This window comes from Helianthus annuus, chromosome 9 (genome assembly GCF_002127325.2).
Source record: "Helianthus annuus cultivar XRQ/B chromosome 9, HanXRQr2.0-SUNRISE, whole genome shotgun sequence".
Taxonomy (NCBI): Eukaryota; Viridiplantae; Streptophyta; class Magnoliopsida; order Asterales; family Asteraceae; genus Helianthus; species Helianthus annuus.
Genome location: NC_035441.2, coordinates 178,970,825 through 178,986,933, shown reverse-complemented (window position 1 = coordinate 178,986,933; position 16,109 = coordinate 178,970,825). Strand labels below are relative to the sequence as shown.

The 16,109-nt window shown below is 34.3% G+C and overlaps 1 protein-coding gene and 1 long non-coding RNA gene across 3 annotated transcripts; both read right to left on the bottom strand.

Moving 5' to 3' along the window:
- Positions 1-235: 235 nt before the first annotated feature.
- On the bottom strand, positions 236-1,693 carry LOC110881918 (serine carboxypeptidase 3-like). The gene is made up of 6 exons (XM_035977153.1): positions 1,522-1,693; positions 1,082-1,223; positions 911-999; positions 799-834; positions 572-686; positions 236-495 (listed from the first exon to the last, which is right to left on the bottom strand). The coding sequence occupies exons 1-6, from the start codon at positions 1,657-1,659 to the stop codon at positions 236-238; spliced, it is 780 nt and encodes a 259-aa protein (XP_035833046.1). The 5' UTR covers positions 1,660-1,693.
- A 5,760-nt stretch (positions 1,694-7,453) lies between these two features.
- On the bottom strand, positions 7,454-10,556 carry LOC110885208. Of its 2 annotated transcripts, XR_002561961.2 has the most exons (5): positions 10,366-10,556; positions 9,983-10,298; positions 9,058-9,132; positions 8,547-8,909; positions 7,454-7,915 (listed from the first exon to the last, which is right to left on the bottom strand). It is a non-coding gene; the product is annotated as an uncharacterized LOC110885208 (long non-coding RNA). The 2 variants fall into 2 exon arrangements; XR_002561960.2 differs by having other exon boundaries at positions 9,983-10,556.
- Between the last annotated feature and the right edge of the window lie 5,553 nt (positions 10,557-16,109).

Here is a 16,109-nt window from a genome sequence, read left to right as displayed (position 1 = left end):
GAACATGTATGATGTTAGAAACGCGTGTAAAATTCAAAAACTAAAATGGTGTTTTGGTTAGCAAACCAATCAGCCCAGTTGCTGGCTAATTACAAGTAAAGTTTTAACCTTTTTATATCTTTCTTTCTTGCTTTCATATACACATATAATGCAAATATCTTCTACAGTACATGGATCTTTATAACGAAACGGAAGCTTTTTATAATTTTTATTTTCTTGAGTATCTACAAAACAATCAAACAGGTGCACCCGCACCAACACCCTTGTTGGGTGGAAGTAGCTTCCCTGTGGTCCACAACTCCAACATCTTTAATGCAGCCATTGGTTGATCCATAGGGACCATGTGTCCAGGGTTATGAACCTTAATAAAAGTCAAAGGCCCATGATTTTTTAAAATGCCAGCTTCTTTTCCGTCGACTATAAACGAAACATTTGAAGCTGAAATAAAATCTTTCTGATCAGACCATGACATGGCATGCACCCATCTCGAATTCCCTGCATTTTATTCTATTATTTCAGTTAAACGTAAAACGGTTGGATTCTTTTTTCATAACGGAAGAAATCAACTTACCAAGCCAGTTGCGAATAAGATCATATTCTCCTGCATACACAAGCAATTGAATCTTGTCTTCCAAAAGTGCTGGAATCTCAACTTCAAGATTTCTCATCCAATCATTAAGCATAGACTGGAACACTAAATCACTACATGAAACATAATCTAGACTGCTTGGTACCCCTAATGCTTTTTTAACCGATGATTTACTTAAAAAGTTTTCCAACTTTGAGAAGTCATAACACAAGCTCCCTATCACATTTCTTCCTTATATCATAGTACTGAAAAAAAAAACATATCATTGTAGAATTATTTAACTTTATGAATTTTATGAGTTTGTCTTTTAAAATTTCTTACATTTACGTTGTCTGTTAAAGATAGTATATCCTCAAAAATTTGCTGGCAAAAGCTATAAGCAGGTTGACACATGTCTGAAACTGTTGCACCTACAAAAAAACACAACACCATTGTTATACGAAAATCGAATGAAATTTAATAAACGAAAATAAAAAGATTAAGGAGTATTACCACATCGAACGAAATTTAAAATCGAACGAAATTGGAGTTGTTGAATCGAGGCTGCTTTTTGGGATATAATTATATTTAGTTTTGTAATGTAATTGTTGAGTTGATTTCCTGGTTGATCTACTTCTACCAGCAGGTTCATTTCCTGCAAATGTGCCATTATAAGTGTGTTGGTAATGGGTAAGAATTTAAATGAGCTCGGGTGGGTTGACCCCTAGATCCTGCAGCTACTAACAAGACCTTTGATTATCAAAACGCCCAATCTAATAATTATGCTAGTAACAATAATCCGTATTTTAGGGGAAATAATGACCGATTTGAGCAAAACCCTAATGGGGTTTCTAGCGAAAATCAGAATACTTCAAATAGGTTGTATGAACAAGGTAGAAATGTGCAGAATACATACATGATGGGTAATCAACAGAGTGTTTGGGGTAGCTAACAGAGTAATGGGATGAATTGTACTCAACCGGACGAAGACGGCGTGACGATTGAGGAGTTTGATGTGTTGTGCAAGGAGGGGAAGTTAAAGGAAGTAGTGGAGGTTTTGGGTTTGCTTGAGCGGAATAATGTTTCATCATTGGTGGTCCACCCAGGGTTTCGCCGGAAAACTTACACCGGAGAGGGAGGAGTGAGGGTGGAAGAGTTCTGGGAGGTGGTGAGGAGGAGTGGTTACGGTGGTTGAGGGAGTGGATGATAATGGATCTGGGTAATTAGAAGATGATGATGATGGATCTGGTTTTGAAGATGATGATGATAATTTGATTTTATAAATAATAATAATAATAATAATAATAATAATAATAATAATAATAATAATAATAATAAATATAGGGTAAGATTACCAAAATACCCCTGCCTATAACAGTCAAATAACTGTTGACTGATGGCAGGGGTAAACTTGCGACATAACAGCAAACAGTGGGGGGTAAAATTGCAATTATTTCCTTAGGGGGGGGGGGTAGACATGCCAATGACCCCTAACCTCAGGGGGTAAAATTGCAGTTTACTCTAATATAAACTATATAGCATATATAATACTTATAATAACCAAACTTTTGATGATAACCTAATGGTTATTTGTCAAAATAGTAGGTTACACCATATAAGGACATAATACTCATCACAATTCTAATGGGCATTTCGACCCATGAAAACATTTAAACTCTTTTGAGTTTCGTAGTGTCAAGAATAAGTATTATGTGACAGATGGTTATTTTCTCCTATATTTACTTTCATATACTTTTAAATTCCGAATCTTGACTCTAAACATACCTTGAACTCCAAACCGTATACATTCAATCTCCTACATCCCATGACTCGTCAACACTTGGATAATCAGAAAGCATATGCAATTTTGTGAGTATACTTGAACCCCCTTTTTCGTTTACCACTTTTTGGGGTGTAACATGTTTATCTATGAAACTTACACTTAAATTTTATTCGTAAATGCACAAACATTCCTTATACATGCTTGCATACTTGATTACTTGATACATTAAACCTGGGGTTATACGTTTTGTGTTAGACTTATCATTAACTTCGTACGAGCCTATCCTTGACATATATAACGCTATAGGATTAACGCACCACCCGTATTCTTGAGGTTATGTCATGAGTTTATTGCGTTTCATCATTGGGTTGATTAGTCGAACACATGCCGATTTTATTGTTTATCTTGTATCAATAGCTTGCCATGTGGAATTGTTTAAACTCATTCTTTTTATGCTATGTATGCATGAAAACTTGTATACTCGCCTTTTCTTTTGCATTGAACTTTATTTTAAACATGTTACAGGTTGAGGATGAAGATGCTTTGAAATTGAAGTAGTGATAATGCATAGATACACACATAGACATCTTAAGTTTTAACTTGTTGTATCAAATTTTTTTTTGGGTAATGAACTTGTTGTATCAACTTCGTAATTGTTTGTTGTATTGTTATTCTTGTATTGAACATGTTGTATTTCCAAGTTCCATGTATTGTAACACTTTTGATCATGAATGAAATCAGTTTATCTTTAATTCTATTGTCACAATTAGCGTTTTGTGTGATGAGCAATCTTTCTTCGTCTCACTCCGATGTTTCCGCCATCGGTTGGGGTGTGACAGTGGTGATGTATCATGTGGCAGTGGTGGCAGGCTTATGCAACGGTTGTATTATTTGAGAGAGAGAGAGAGAGAGAGTGTGTGTGTGTTTAATGAGGATGAAATAAGGTACAGTAATTATATATCTGTTGACCTTTTGATTTTATTTAGAGTAAATTACAAGTTTTGTCCTTTATGTTTACATCAAATTTCAGGCGCTGTCCTTTAGCGTAAAAGTTGACAGGTGGTGTCCTTTACCTTTTAAAATCTTGCACGTTTTGTCCTTTAGGCCAAACCCAGTTAGATTTTTTGGTTAAATCTAGTCATGTGCAAAGCACATGAGGGTACTATTGTAATTTCACCTCCCAAGGGCTACTGTGTAAGATAAATTATATCAAGGGGCTATTATGTAAAAATAAAACAAAATAATTTATAATATTATTTTTATAACCATATATGTATATATATATATATATATATATATATATATATATATATATATATATAGGGTAGAGATATGGTAAAAAGTGTCTAAAATGTGAGAAGGGTAAGAAGTGTTTTAAACCATTGGATATTTGATCTAATGGTTGAGATCAATAGGGTATAAAAATGTAAATTGTGTTTTAATTAGAAGGACCTTATGTAAAATTGAAGGGCAATAGTGTCTTTTCCAATGTTTCAAATATGGTAACCGTATCCTACACAACCAAAACCCCCATTAATCTCCTAAAAACTAGCTATTCAAATTTAATTGCTAAATTATATCGATCCTCAATTCTAAAAATACAAAAATATGTAACTGCTGCAAGAAACGTATAACACTATACATCCATCATATAAAACTATACATCTATCATATAACACTATATAACAATATATAACACTATACATCTATCATAAACATGCTACCAGAAAAATATAACACTATGCATCCATCATCTAACACTATATAACCAAAGAACACTATATAACACCATGTAACACTATATAAAAAATATATAACACTATACAGTTCTGAATGGTAGTTGCACTACAGAATTAATAATTTATGGTGTTATATAGTGTTTTTTGATGGTTGCGCTACAGAATTATATAACACTACAGAATTATATAACACCAAAAACCATATTATAACACCATATAACACCAAGTAACACTATATAATACCATATAAAAAATATATAACACTATACAGTTCTGAATGGTTGTTGCACTACAGAATTATATAACACTACACAAATTCGTAGATTAATTCCTAAATTCGAATTCCTATAATAAAGGGTGGCGGTTATTTTGGGCGGTTATCTTTTAATCAATTAATTGAAAGAAATAGAAAATTACTAATTCGCCCTTTTGAATTAATTTAGATATAGGACACTTGTCATCACCACATTATTTATCACCCTTCTCACAAAAGTAGGACTTTGTACAGGATCCTCTCTCTATATATATATATATAGGGTAAGGTTCATGCGAGAACCACCCATATTGCGAGAACCGCGAGAACCAATGTGAACACAAAATAAAATCTAAAAAAAATCAAAAAAGCACTCAAAATTTTTTTTTTATTTTTTTTAATATTTTTTAACAAAAAATCGCTATATTTCGTTCCATAAAAAAAAAAAAAAAACTTTTTTTTTCGAGTAACAGTTATCCATGCACATGTGCATATGTATCATTACTTCAACAAATTCGGTAATACATTATCAGGAATAGACAATTGCACTTTAATTTACAATACCATTAGTAATACACTACTTTTTACATTACCAATATTCAAAATGCACATGTGCATAATTAGGTATAACCATGATATAACGTGTTTTGATACAAAAAGTTTGTGATTTTGAATGGAGAAGTAGACCCATATACATGTTTTTTGGTTAGTTATATCTAGTGGTTGATGGTTTGGTTATAGTTGTCAATTTTTTATGTAATATGTTGATTGGATGGTATAAATGGTGTTTACATACATGTAATAAAGTGAAAACATTGTTAATGGTATTGTATTATGGATGGTAGGAGGTAATGGTATTGTATTATGGATGGTAGGATGTAATGGTAGTGTATTATGGATGGTATGATAGATGAAAGGGAAAGTGTATTCAAAGTGGTGTACCAAAACACCTTATTTTCATGTTGATACATATAATGCACATGTGCATTTCTAATATTGGTAATGTAAAAAGTAGTGTATTACATATGGTAGTGTAAATGAAAGTGCAATTGTCTAATATATGTAATGAATTACGGAATTTGTCAAAGAAATGACAGAAATGCACATGTGCATGCTTGTGTATTATGGATGGAATGATAGATGAAAGAGAAAGTAGTGTACCAAAACACCTTATTTCCTGTTGATACATATAGATGCACATGTGCATTTCTAACATTGGTAATGTAAAAGATAGTGTATTACACGTAGTAGTGTAAATGAAAGTGCAATTGACTATTATTTGTAATGAATTACGGAATTTGACAAAGAAACGACACGTATGCACATGTGCATGGATAACTGTTACTCGAAAAAAAAAATTTTTTGAATTTTTTTTTAATTTTTTTTATTAACAAAATATAGCGATTTTTTCAAAAAAAATAGTAAAAAAATAAAAAAAAATTTTTTTGGGTGTTTTTTAGATTTTTTTAGGAATTACTGTTTGTGTTCACACTGGTTCTCGCGGTTCTCGCAATAAGGGGTGGTTCCTAACGGATCTTTGTCCTATATATATATATATATATATATATATATATATATATATATCTGAAATTAGCAACCACCTATCACCACCATCCTCCACCACCACCACCACCACCACCCTTCACCAATGTTTCAATGACTGATTTATAATTTAGATCTTGTATAACAACTAAATTCATTAATATCTACAGACACTAGCTAGAGTGAACAATTTACAGGAGGATATTTATCTTAAATTGTTTACAACCTCGAGCAAGAACAAGCGAGCTTCGGAAGGATCATGTATGACAGTAAGGCTCTTGCGTTTCTGTGGTTAAATCACGCAAAAGCAAGAGACCTGACATGGGATAGGTGGCTTATTTTTTAACTTGAAGGTTTGGGTGTGTAACTGTATGGTTTTTTGGCTGGGTGAATTGTGTTTGTTGCAATGTACCGTGTGATAAAAATGCAAGCTTAAACCAGCCCTTAATGGCGAACACAGTTGCCTTCATGGTTTCCACGTATGAATACATCAACAGTCATTGCCAAAACGTTAGAAATATCGTGGCTGACACAACAATAACACAAACCCAAAAGACCCAACACCACAGCGGCTCCAAGAACAGCAGCTATCACGACACCGATCTTTTTTGACATTTTTGCCTGACGAATACCCAGATTCTCGACCCCGTTAACCCCATCTAAGCTTCGAGCTCCATTGCTAATCTTCAAGATTTCAAGACCATTACAGGGAAATTCCCTGAAGCCAACTCTAACAGATTCGTATACGACCTCGATTGCATCTTTACTATCCTCCTCACAAAACCCCCAAAAATATCCAATCAAAAACCCTAATTTCAGTAAACACCTACAAGACCAATCCACCATTATCAATTAACAATAATAACAATTAACTTTACATCTCAATTAAAAAAACACATAAAAGATGGTTTACCGGACGAAATGGAGGTTTTATATGTTGGATCGTTGTGTTAGAGAGAGAAGAAAGAGGGAGAGAAAGTTAAGAGAGAGAGAGAGTGCCCAGAGGGTTTAATATCTTTTCTATTTTTATAAAATAGTTCAAATCTATATATTACTTACACAATAGCCCCTTGAATGGTGAAATTACAATAGTACCCTCATGTGCCTTACACATGACTAGATTTAATAAAAAAATCTAACTGGGTTTGGCATAAAGAACAAAATGTGCAAGATTTTAAAAGTAAAGGACACCCAGGGCCGGCTCAAAATTTTCTAATTTTTTCTCGGCCTAAAGCGGATAGTAAAATTAGGGCCCTTTTTGTAAACCAAAAAAACTGTTATGGATCCTATTATTCATATATCATCTTTGTATACGCATAATTATAGATCATAAACCTCAATGTTAACAATCTCAAAGCCAAAATTACCAACATATAATATATTTTCTTAGGATTTGAGGCCCTATGAAAATGGAGGCCTAAAGCTCGTGCTTTATTTCACTCCCCCTTGAGTCGGCCCTGAGGACACCGCCTGTCAATTTTTGCGCTAAAGGACAGCGCCTGAAATTTGATGTAAACATAAATGACAAAATTGTAATTTACTCTAAATAAAATCAAAAGGTCAACAGATATATAATTGCTGTACCTTATTTCATCCTCATTAAACACACACACACACACACACACTCTCTCTCTCTCAAATAATACAACCGTTGCATAAGCCCGACATCACTGCCACATAATACATCACCATTGTCACACCCCAACCGATGGCGGAAACATCGGAGTGAGACGAACAAAGACTGCCACATAATACATCATCACAGCCACATGATACATCACCAGTGTCACACCCTCATGTGACTAGACTTAGCTCTAATATTTAACCTGGTTAGTGCTAAAAGATGAAATACGTAATGAGTTATCCAAATAAATGATTGTGGCTGTAATTATTGAAGTTAAAAGTTATCCACTACAATCCGATACAACATAAAGGACGAAAAGTGTAATTTACCCAAAACTAAAACACCAGCACACATTGCAAATGCTAAACCCCAAGAGAAGATTGGTAATTTTTAATAATTAATACACCTGCCAATTAACCACAAAAAAATCAAACGTTTAACTTACTATGTAATATAATAATCAAATAATATATGAACATAAATCCCTAAAAGTTCTTATTGTTCTCATGCAGAATCATTTTCTTGGTAATAGGATAATGAATAGAGGCTAAGGATGAGCATGGTACCAGTTTGGTACTGAAAGTACCGGTACCGAAATACGGGGAAAATTAGTACTGATGCCGGTATTTTACCCGTAAATACCGGTACCGAAAAACGGGGAAAATGAGTACCGATACCGAATATACCCGGTATGATTCGGTACCGGTACCCGGTACCAAATGCTCATCATTAAAGGCTAGAATTCTCACTTGGAAGTTGAAACAAATAACTCGATTCTAAAGAAGACTCAAAAGTAAGTATACAAAATTGGCCCATAACTCCAGTATGGTTCTGTTCACTGATGTAGTTAGTCTAGAGTTTCACCTTCAACTATCTTCAAACTTCTCTAAATCTAGTCATAACAGAAGTTTTGAAAACTGAAGACAACCTATGCAGTCATAATTGTGGTTTCAAGAACATCCGAGCATTCCAAACCATTTGAAACTTAATAGCACTCAATGAAGGAAAGTAAAAGAAGCTAAGTTGCAACAACTTACCGGCCAATCATAATTGGGTTCCAATACTTTTTAGATGAATTTCCTGTACATGCTTTTCTATTCCTAGAGTATGTCCTTAACTACCTAGCATGCCACATAAGATATCTTCAACGGAGTTAAGCCAAGAGCGAGCATCACCTGCAACTCTTCAAGACAAAGCACGAATGGTGAAACGAGCAATGACGAAGTGAAGAGTTCAATCGCCACCACCACTTTGCAAATTGATACAGTAAATTCTACAAACCATTCTGCAACTTTTAACAAATGGTACAGTAATTCAAAATAGCATTTGCATTGTCGTGCGTAACCATGAATTTTGCAACTTAGCCGAGCAAATTTTCAACATTTCAGTCAAGCTGAGACCTAAACTAATAAAAATAAATTGTATTCTTCTTAAATATGCAAATTCACTTATCATAAACAAATGCATACATAGCTGAATTGAGCACTAATTTTATATCTAACATAAAATGTGTAAGAACATAGAAATAAGTGATCAATGAACACTAACCAGGTAAATCTAAATCGGAATCATGCACTTTCTTTGGCTTCTTGTACCCACATAGGTGTAGATTAGATTGTTCTCCTTCACCAAAAAAAAAAAAAACATAATAATTTCTCTCTCAGTAAATTGGAATTCCCTCTACTATTGAAGTTATTCAGATATTTTGATTTAACTATTACTACTACACATGGTGATGTTTTAAATTAATCTGTAAAGCAATAAGCAGTAAAAGAAAAGCTACCACTACCAACCATATGACCTTTGTCCGGTGGTCTCCTCTCACTTAGACTAAGCGGTATGGAGGGTCGGCTGAGGCCCGTCCTCCCGCCGCCGCCCCAAACTCCCCACCCCCCATGCCCGTCGCCGCCCCAAGCCCGGCAACTTCGGCTCCCACCAGCCGAACTCGACTCCCCCACCTCCTCTCTCCTTCTCTCACATATACCTATACATACATACATACATATATATATATAAAGAGGTTCATCTCCCACCCCCTAGTCCATCACCCTCAAGCCTTTCCTACGTGGCGGTGACGTGGCGACCCATCCTCTTGAGGATGGGGCTCTCCATACCCTCTAGTCTTAGGACTTTCAAGTTGAAATGTCTTTCTCTTAAGGATCTTCTGCAACTAATGTTTTATCTCCACTAAGCCTTAACTGAAAATCGAAAAACCCAAAAATCTAAGCAATAGGCAACCAATAAAAACGTAAATAAAGAACCAAAATACCCAAAATTGTAAAAAATATGAGTTTGATAGTAGAAATCAATAACCTGAGATAGTAAGAACATTAACGATCTGAAATAAACAGAAAAAAAAAAAATTGGAAGCGATGAAACCCTAACGACCAAATCCGTCGTTTGAACTGATGATTGTGGTCCCCTAATCGCGATTTATGCTACCAATGACTGTTTTGAATCAAGAGTTGCGTACCTTGTGATCGATTTCAGAAATGTTGTGGCGCCAGGGTGTGTTAAGCGACAACCACACCACCACCACCATCTCATCTCCTCCACACCACCACTGAACTTCCACTCCCCACCTCCAATCGAACTGAAAACACACCGGCGCTGATTTTGTTTTCTGGCGATTGGAGACGATGAATTTCGACGGATCGTAAATCTCCATTTTGACCCTTTCAGATTGGTACGTAAGTTTTTACTTTACTTTTGCAACTCGTGTTTCATTGGCTCGATGAACGGAATTTTGTGATTTCGATACACCCTCTATTTTTTCCCTCCTTATTTCTCTGCCAAACAGTTTTGTTTATTTGCTGATGATAAACGTATGAAATAAAAAGATAATTGCTTGCTAACCAGTAGATATATGTGAGAAGCCAAGATTAGAAGGTTGTAGTATTAATAGCCGACCTATTTGATCCGACCGACATTACATAGGTTTCCTTTTCGAAAACAATTCACCATTATGCTACTCATCACAATCTGCAAACGTTTTATGTATTATTATTATTATTATTATTATTATTATTATTATTATTATTATTATTATTATTATTATTATTATTATTATTATTATTATATTGATATGTTAAACTTCTACTCTAGGTTTTCAGTTCGATTGGAGGTGGGGAGTGGAAGTTCAGTGGTGGTGTGGAGGAGGTGAGATTGTGGTGGTGATTTGGGGAAGAAGAAGGAGGTGGGGTTGGTATTTAACTCTTTTTATAATGGGTTGGACTGAAAGTACCAAACTACCATATCATGTGCCAAGTACATAGGGTGTTTTAACATAGATATTTAACTGATGTTAAGGTTGGTGACCAAGCGAGTTCATTTTTTACAAGTTTTGGTACCACACATGTAATTAGTAAACCACTAGGACCAAGTCTGCAATTTTTGCAAACCACAGGGACCAACCAAGCATTTAACTCAAGGAGACATGAAGGTTTACGGGCGACGTGTGTAGAAAAAAGTTGAGCCGCTGAAAACCGAAATGAACCGCCCTCAACTACTACAATAGCAATTATTTTTAGAGTAAATTACCAAAATCGTCCCTGAATTTTGGGCATGTTTGTCATTTTCATCTAAAACAATTTTTTGTATCATATATATAGTCCTTCATTTTTGGGATTTTTTGTTATTTTTATCCAATCGTCTGACTTTTTTTTTTTGGCCACCCCTGAGATTTGAGATTTTTTTGCCATTTTCATCCAAATTTTAATAGAAAAAATAAATCAAATTAGATGTTTGGATGAAAATGGCAAAAAATCCCAAAAGTGAAAGACTATATTGTACAAAAAAGTTATTTTGGATGAAAATGACCAACATGCCCAAACCTCAGGGACGTTTTTGGCAATTTACTCTTATTTTTATGAGTTTAAACGGCTCAGATTTCATCTCAGCATGATCTGACGATGTAGATGGATTTGCAAGGTAGTTACACTTAATGGGCTTAACATATATATATATATATATAGAGAAGATCATGCGAGAACCACCTTTTATTATGAGAACCGCGAGAACCAATGTAAACACACCAAAAATGCCTAAAAATAGCTAAAAATCACATAAATTTTTTTTTTGAATTTTTTAATATTTTTTATAAAAAAATCGCTACTTTTCGAAGCCAAAAAAATTTTTTTTTTTAAATTTAAAAAAAAAAAAAATTTTTCTTAGCTTCTAAAAGTAGCGATTTTAACATAAAAAATATTAAAAAATTCAAAAAAATTTTTTTAGATTTTTTTAGATTTTTTTTAGATTTTTTTAGGTTTTTTGGGGGTTTAGTTTTTAGCATTTTAGGGGGGGGGGGGTTTAGGTTTTTGGGGGGTGGGGGAGGGGGGTTTAGGTTTTTTTTTTTTTTGGGGGGGGGGGGTGGGTTAGGTTTTTTTAAGGTTTTTTTTAGGGGGGGGGGGGTTTAAGTTTTTTTTTTTTTTTTTTTTTGGGGGGGGGGGTTAGGTTTTTTTTGGGGGGGGGGTGGGGGTTAGGTTTTTTATATATATATATAGGGAGGGGCTCATGCGAGAACCACCCTTATTGTGAGAACCTTGAGAACCAATGTGAACACAACCTAAAATAGCTAAAAAAACCTAACCCCCACCCCCCAAAAAACCTAACCCCCCCCCCCCCCAAAAAAAAAAAAAAAACCTAAACCTCCCTCCCCCACCCCCCAAAAACCTTAACCCCCCCCCCCCCCCCAATCTAAAATGCTAAAAACTAAACCCCCAAAAAACCAAAAAAAAAATCTAAAAAAATCTAAAAAAAAATCTGAATTTTTTTTTGAATATTTTTATGCTAAAATCGCTACTTTTAGTGGCAAAAAAAAAACTTTTTTTTAAAAAAAAATTTTAATTTTTTTTTTTGCTTCGAAAAGTAGCGATTTTTATATAAAAAATATTAAAAAAAAAAATTTTGTGTAATTTTTAGCTATTTTTAGGCATTTTTGATGTGTTCACATTGGTTCTCGCGGTTCTCACAATAAGAGGTGGTTCTCGCATGATCTTCTCCCTATATATATATATATATATAATATCAATCAAACTTATGTTAAAAAAATAAAAAAAAGAATATTTTGTTAATTAAAAAAAATGAATATTCAATATAACCGCTAATCATTTTTTATTTAATTTGTATTTTAATCTTGTTTCATTATCCTTTAATTAGGATTTTGACTCGTTGCGCATTGCAGCGGCATAAAAAAATAAAGTAACTCGTATTTATATTGTATACTTGACCTGACTCTTTTCTGAAAAAAAAAATTATGTCGTCGTCGAATGAAAACATATTATATTTTACCCGAATCTCTTTCGAACACAGTTTACGAAACTACCCGCAATAAGTATAAAAATGTATTATTCTTTACTAGACTCGTTTGAGAAAAAAAGTTTATATTAAAACGTGAGTCGTTTCACATTGAAACGTGAATTTAAAATGATAGGTACGTTAAAACTGTCATACGCCGTGTGTTATGGCAGCAACACCTTAGTTGTTTATAGCTAACAAGACGTTATGGGATGCGTTACCTATATAAAACACATGTTTTGATGTATCCGATCTAACTCAGTGTAACCTATATAAGTATTGCAGTTATAGTGTACGATGATGGCATTAACGTGTGATGCCCACACGTTACATTACACGTTTTTTACTTTGTTACACATGGTACATTCGTGACATTAACATCATTAGATATAGATAGAAAAAGAGTATGACTCGCTCGTTACGATGTAAAGTTGTAACAATATTTTAGACAACCGTGTAAAAATAAAAGAAAATATATTAATGTGTGACACGCTACGGTTTAAAGTCATAAAAGCAATTCAAATAAAATGAGACGTCAAGTTATTAAGTAGAAAAAGTTGACAGGTCAAAGTTGTCAATTACCAAAAGTTAGAAGTGAATGTCTAACTTACTTAGTTTGAGGGTGTGAAGTGAAAGAAGTAAAAGTCTAAGGTTAGAATTGTAATCTATGAAAGTTGAAAGGAGTTAAAGTGTAATGACTAAATGTGTAATTTTCCAAAAGTTGAGGACCTAAAGAAAAAGGTTCACCGACCTTTGTGTTTAAGATGTAGGAATTCTATTATATTTAGTTCATTAATTTTTCTAAACTATAAAAATACAATTATGTTTATTTTTGACAACATTCTTATATAATTTTATTGAAATCGAGGTTGTTTTCAGATTAAAATTTTTAGGTATTGTAAACGGCTCTTGCGCGTGCTTGAATCAATAACTTTGACTATGATGAAGAGTAAATATTAATTTCCTTTTTTATTTGGTAAAATAAAACATTTTTTGGTATTGTAAACAGTTGTCGCATGTACTTGGACCGCTAACTTTGGCGAAATATAATTATGCACGTAACTCCCACGTGTCCTATTTTTTGGGACAATTGTTGTGGGTGAAATTTTAAGTCCAATATCTGAGTACTAGTTAGGGATCCTGGATCCTGAATAGGTTAAGTATTGAGTCTATTTGTGAAATTTTTACCAACTTACCTTTTGCTTCATTTTTGTTCAATAATTGCAGGAACAATTGTATGACTAAGTCATGGTCTGGATATTCGTTTCAGTAGTTGAAAAGCACGTGGAAAAGAGCACTGATCAGGTCCACTACGGTCACAAGAGAAGACCAAGTTTATCCCGGAAATCCAGGATAGTTAGTTATTAGATATTTTTTGTATTTAAGCGATAGTGGATCGATAGGAACGACACTACACTCTCTCACAAACACTTGTAACACTTAGAACACGATCCACTTCAGCTCATTGTATTTACTTTTTACTAATAAAATATCAAGAACATCGCCGTATGACGTTTAGTCGGCGCCCAAGGTTTTATGCCGGAGATCCTCAACGATGAAAGGCTTTCCTCGTAATTTTTTACCAAAACATCCAACTTATCTTAAGGATATTGTATGGTACGATTTACATACTCGACCACTAGCATTCATAGACCAAACAATACTCATTTATCCATAGAGTTCTTAACATATAATCAAAATCATAGAGCAACTACCAATTAAAGCTGCAATGTTGGTTTCATGACACGGTGGTCATCGTAATGGTGCTTGAATGCACCCTATTCATCGCCTTTTTCGCCTGCAACGACATTAGACAACGTATGACTTGCTAATCGATGGTAGACTTAAACAAGCAAACAAAGTTAATGACTCAATGTCTTACTTCTAGTACCCAGTTTGTTCGTGTTGTGATTACTAAAAGCGACAACGCGTGAACCCCACTTCCACAAATGATCCCGATCCACAAACCCTGTGAAGAAATTTAACAAAGTCAACTTCCCAAAGAGGAGAAATGAACAAGAAACCGAACCTCACCTTGCCTCCTAGATTGTACACAAATGTTAAAGTGACAGCACAAGGAAGACCAACGAGGTAGTAAGCTCCGAGATTCACCAACGTGCCCATCTTCTGCCAACCGCACCCTCTCACAACACCTTTATTATTACCACATAAATAGTTAAAATGTTATGGTTCATTTAAATGATAAGAATATGCATGACCTCTAATTACCTGATAATACACCTTGAACTCCATCCATGACGTTAGATATAGCCAGCACCGGCATAACTAATGATACATAACTAACGACTTCAGCTTCATTCGTGTACAAATTTGCCCAAACCTTACGGGCTGCCACTAGAACCAGGCCAATAACGAGTACTTCTGTGATGACTAGTGATAAGGCCACCCATACTGCTAGTTTTGCAGATTCGTGTTTTCCTGCCCCTAGTTCATTTGAAACTCTTGTGCTGTTGTTCTTATTGTTCTCATGCAAAATCATTTTCTTGGAAATAGGATAATGAATAGAGGCTAGGGATGAGCATGTTACGTTTGGTACTGAAAGTATCGGTACCGAAATATGGGAAAAATTGGTACCGATACCGGTATTTTACCCGTAAATACTGGTACCGAAAAAGGGGGAAAATGAGTACCGATAACGAATATATCTGGTACGATTCGGTACCGGTACCCGGTACCAAATGCTCATCATTAAGGGCTAGAATTCTCACTTGGAAGTTGAAACAAATAACTCGATTCTAAAGAAGACTCAAAAGTAAGTATACAAAATTGCCCCACAACTCCAGTATGGTTCTGTTCACTGATGTAGTTAGTCAAGAGTTTCACCTTCAACTATCTTCAAACTTCTCTAAATCTAGTCCTAACAGTAGTTTTGAAAACTGAAGACAACCTATGCAGTCATAATTGTGGTTTCAAGAACATCAGAGCATTCCAAACCATTTGAAACTTAATAGCACTCAATGAAGGAAAGTTAAAGAAGCTAAGTTGCAACAACTTACCCAATTATAATTGTGTTCAAATACTTTTTAGATGAATTTCCTGCACATGCTTTTCTATTCCTACAGTATGTCTTTAACTACCTAGCGTGCCACATAAGATATCTTCTAACTATATAACCTGCAGTTTTTTTTGGTAATTAAACTTAAAATCAAGACACTACAACATTTCACAAAATTCTACCTTCAACATAAGAATTTTAAAACACATAGTCATACCAGCCTAAAATTTCAAAACACAACTATACTGATAATACTAAACGAAAAGTGAAACATTAAAGAAAACCGAGG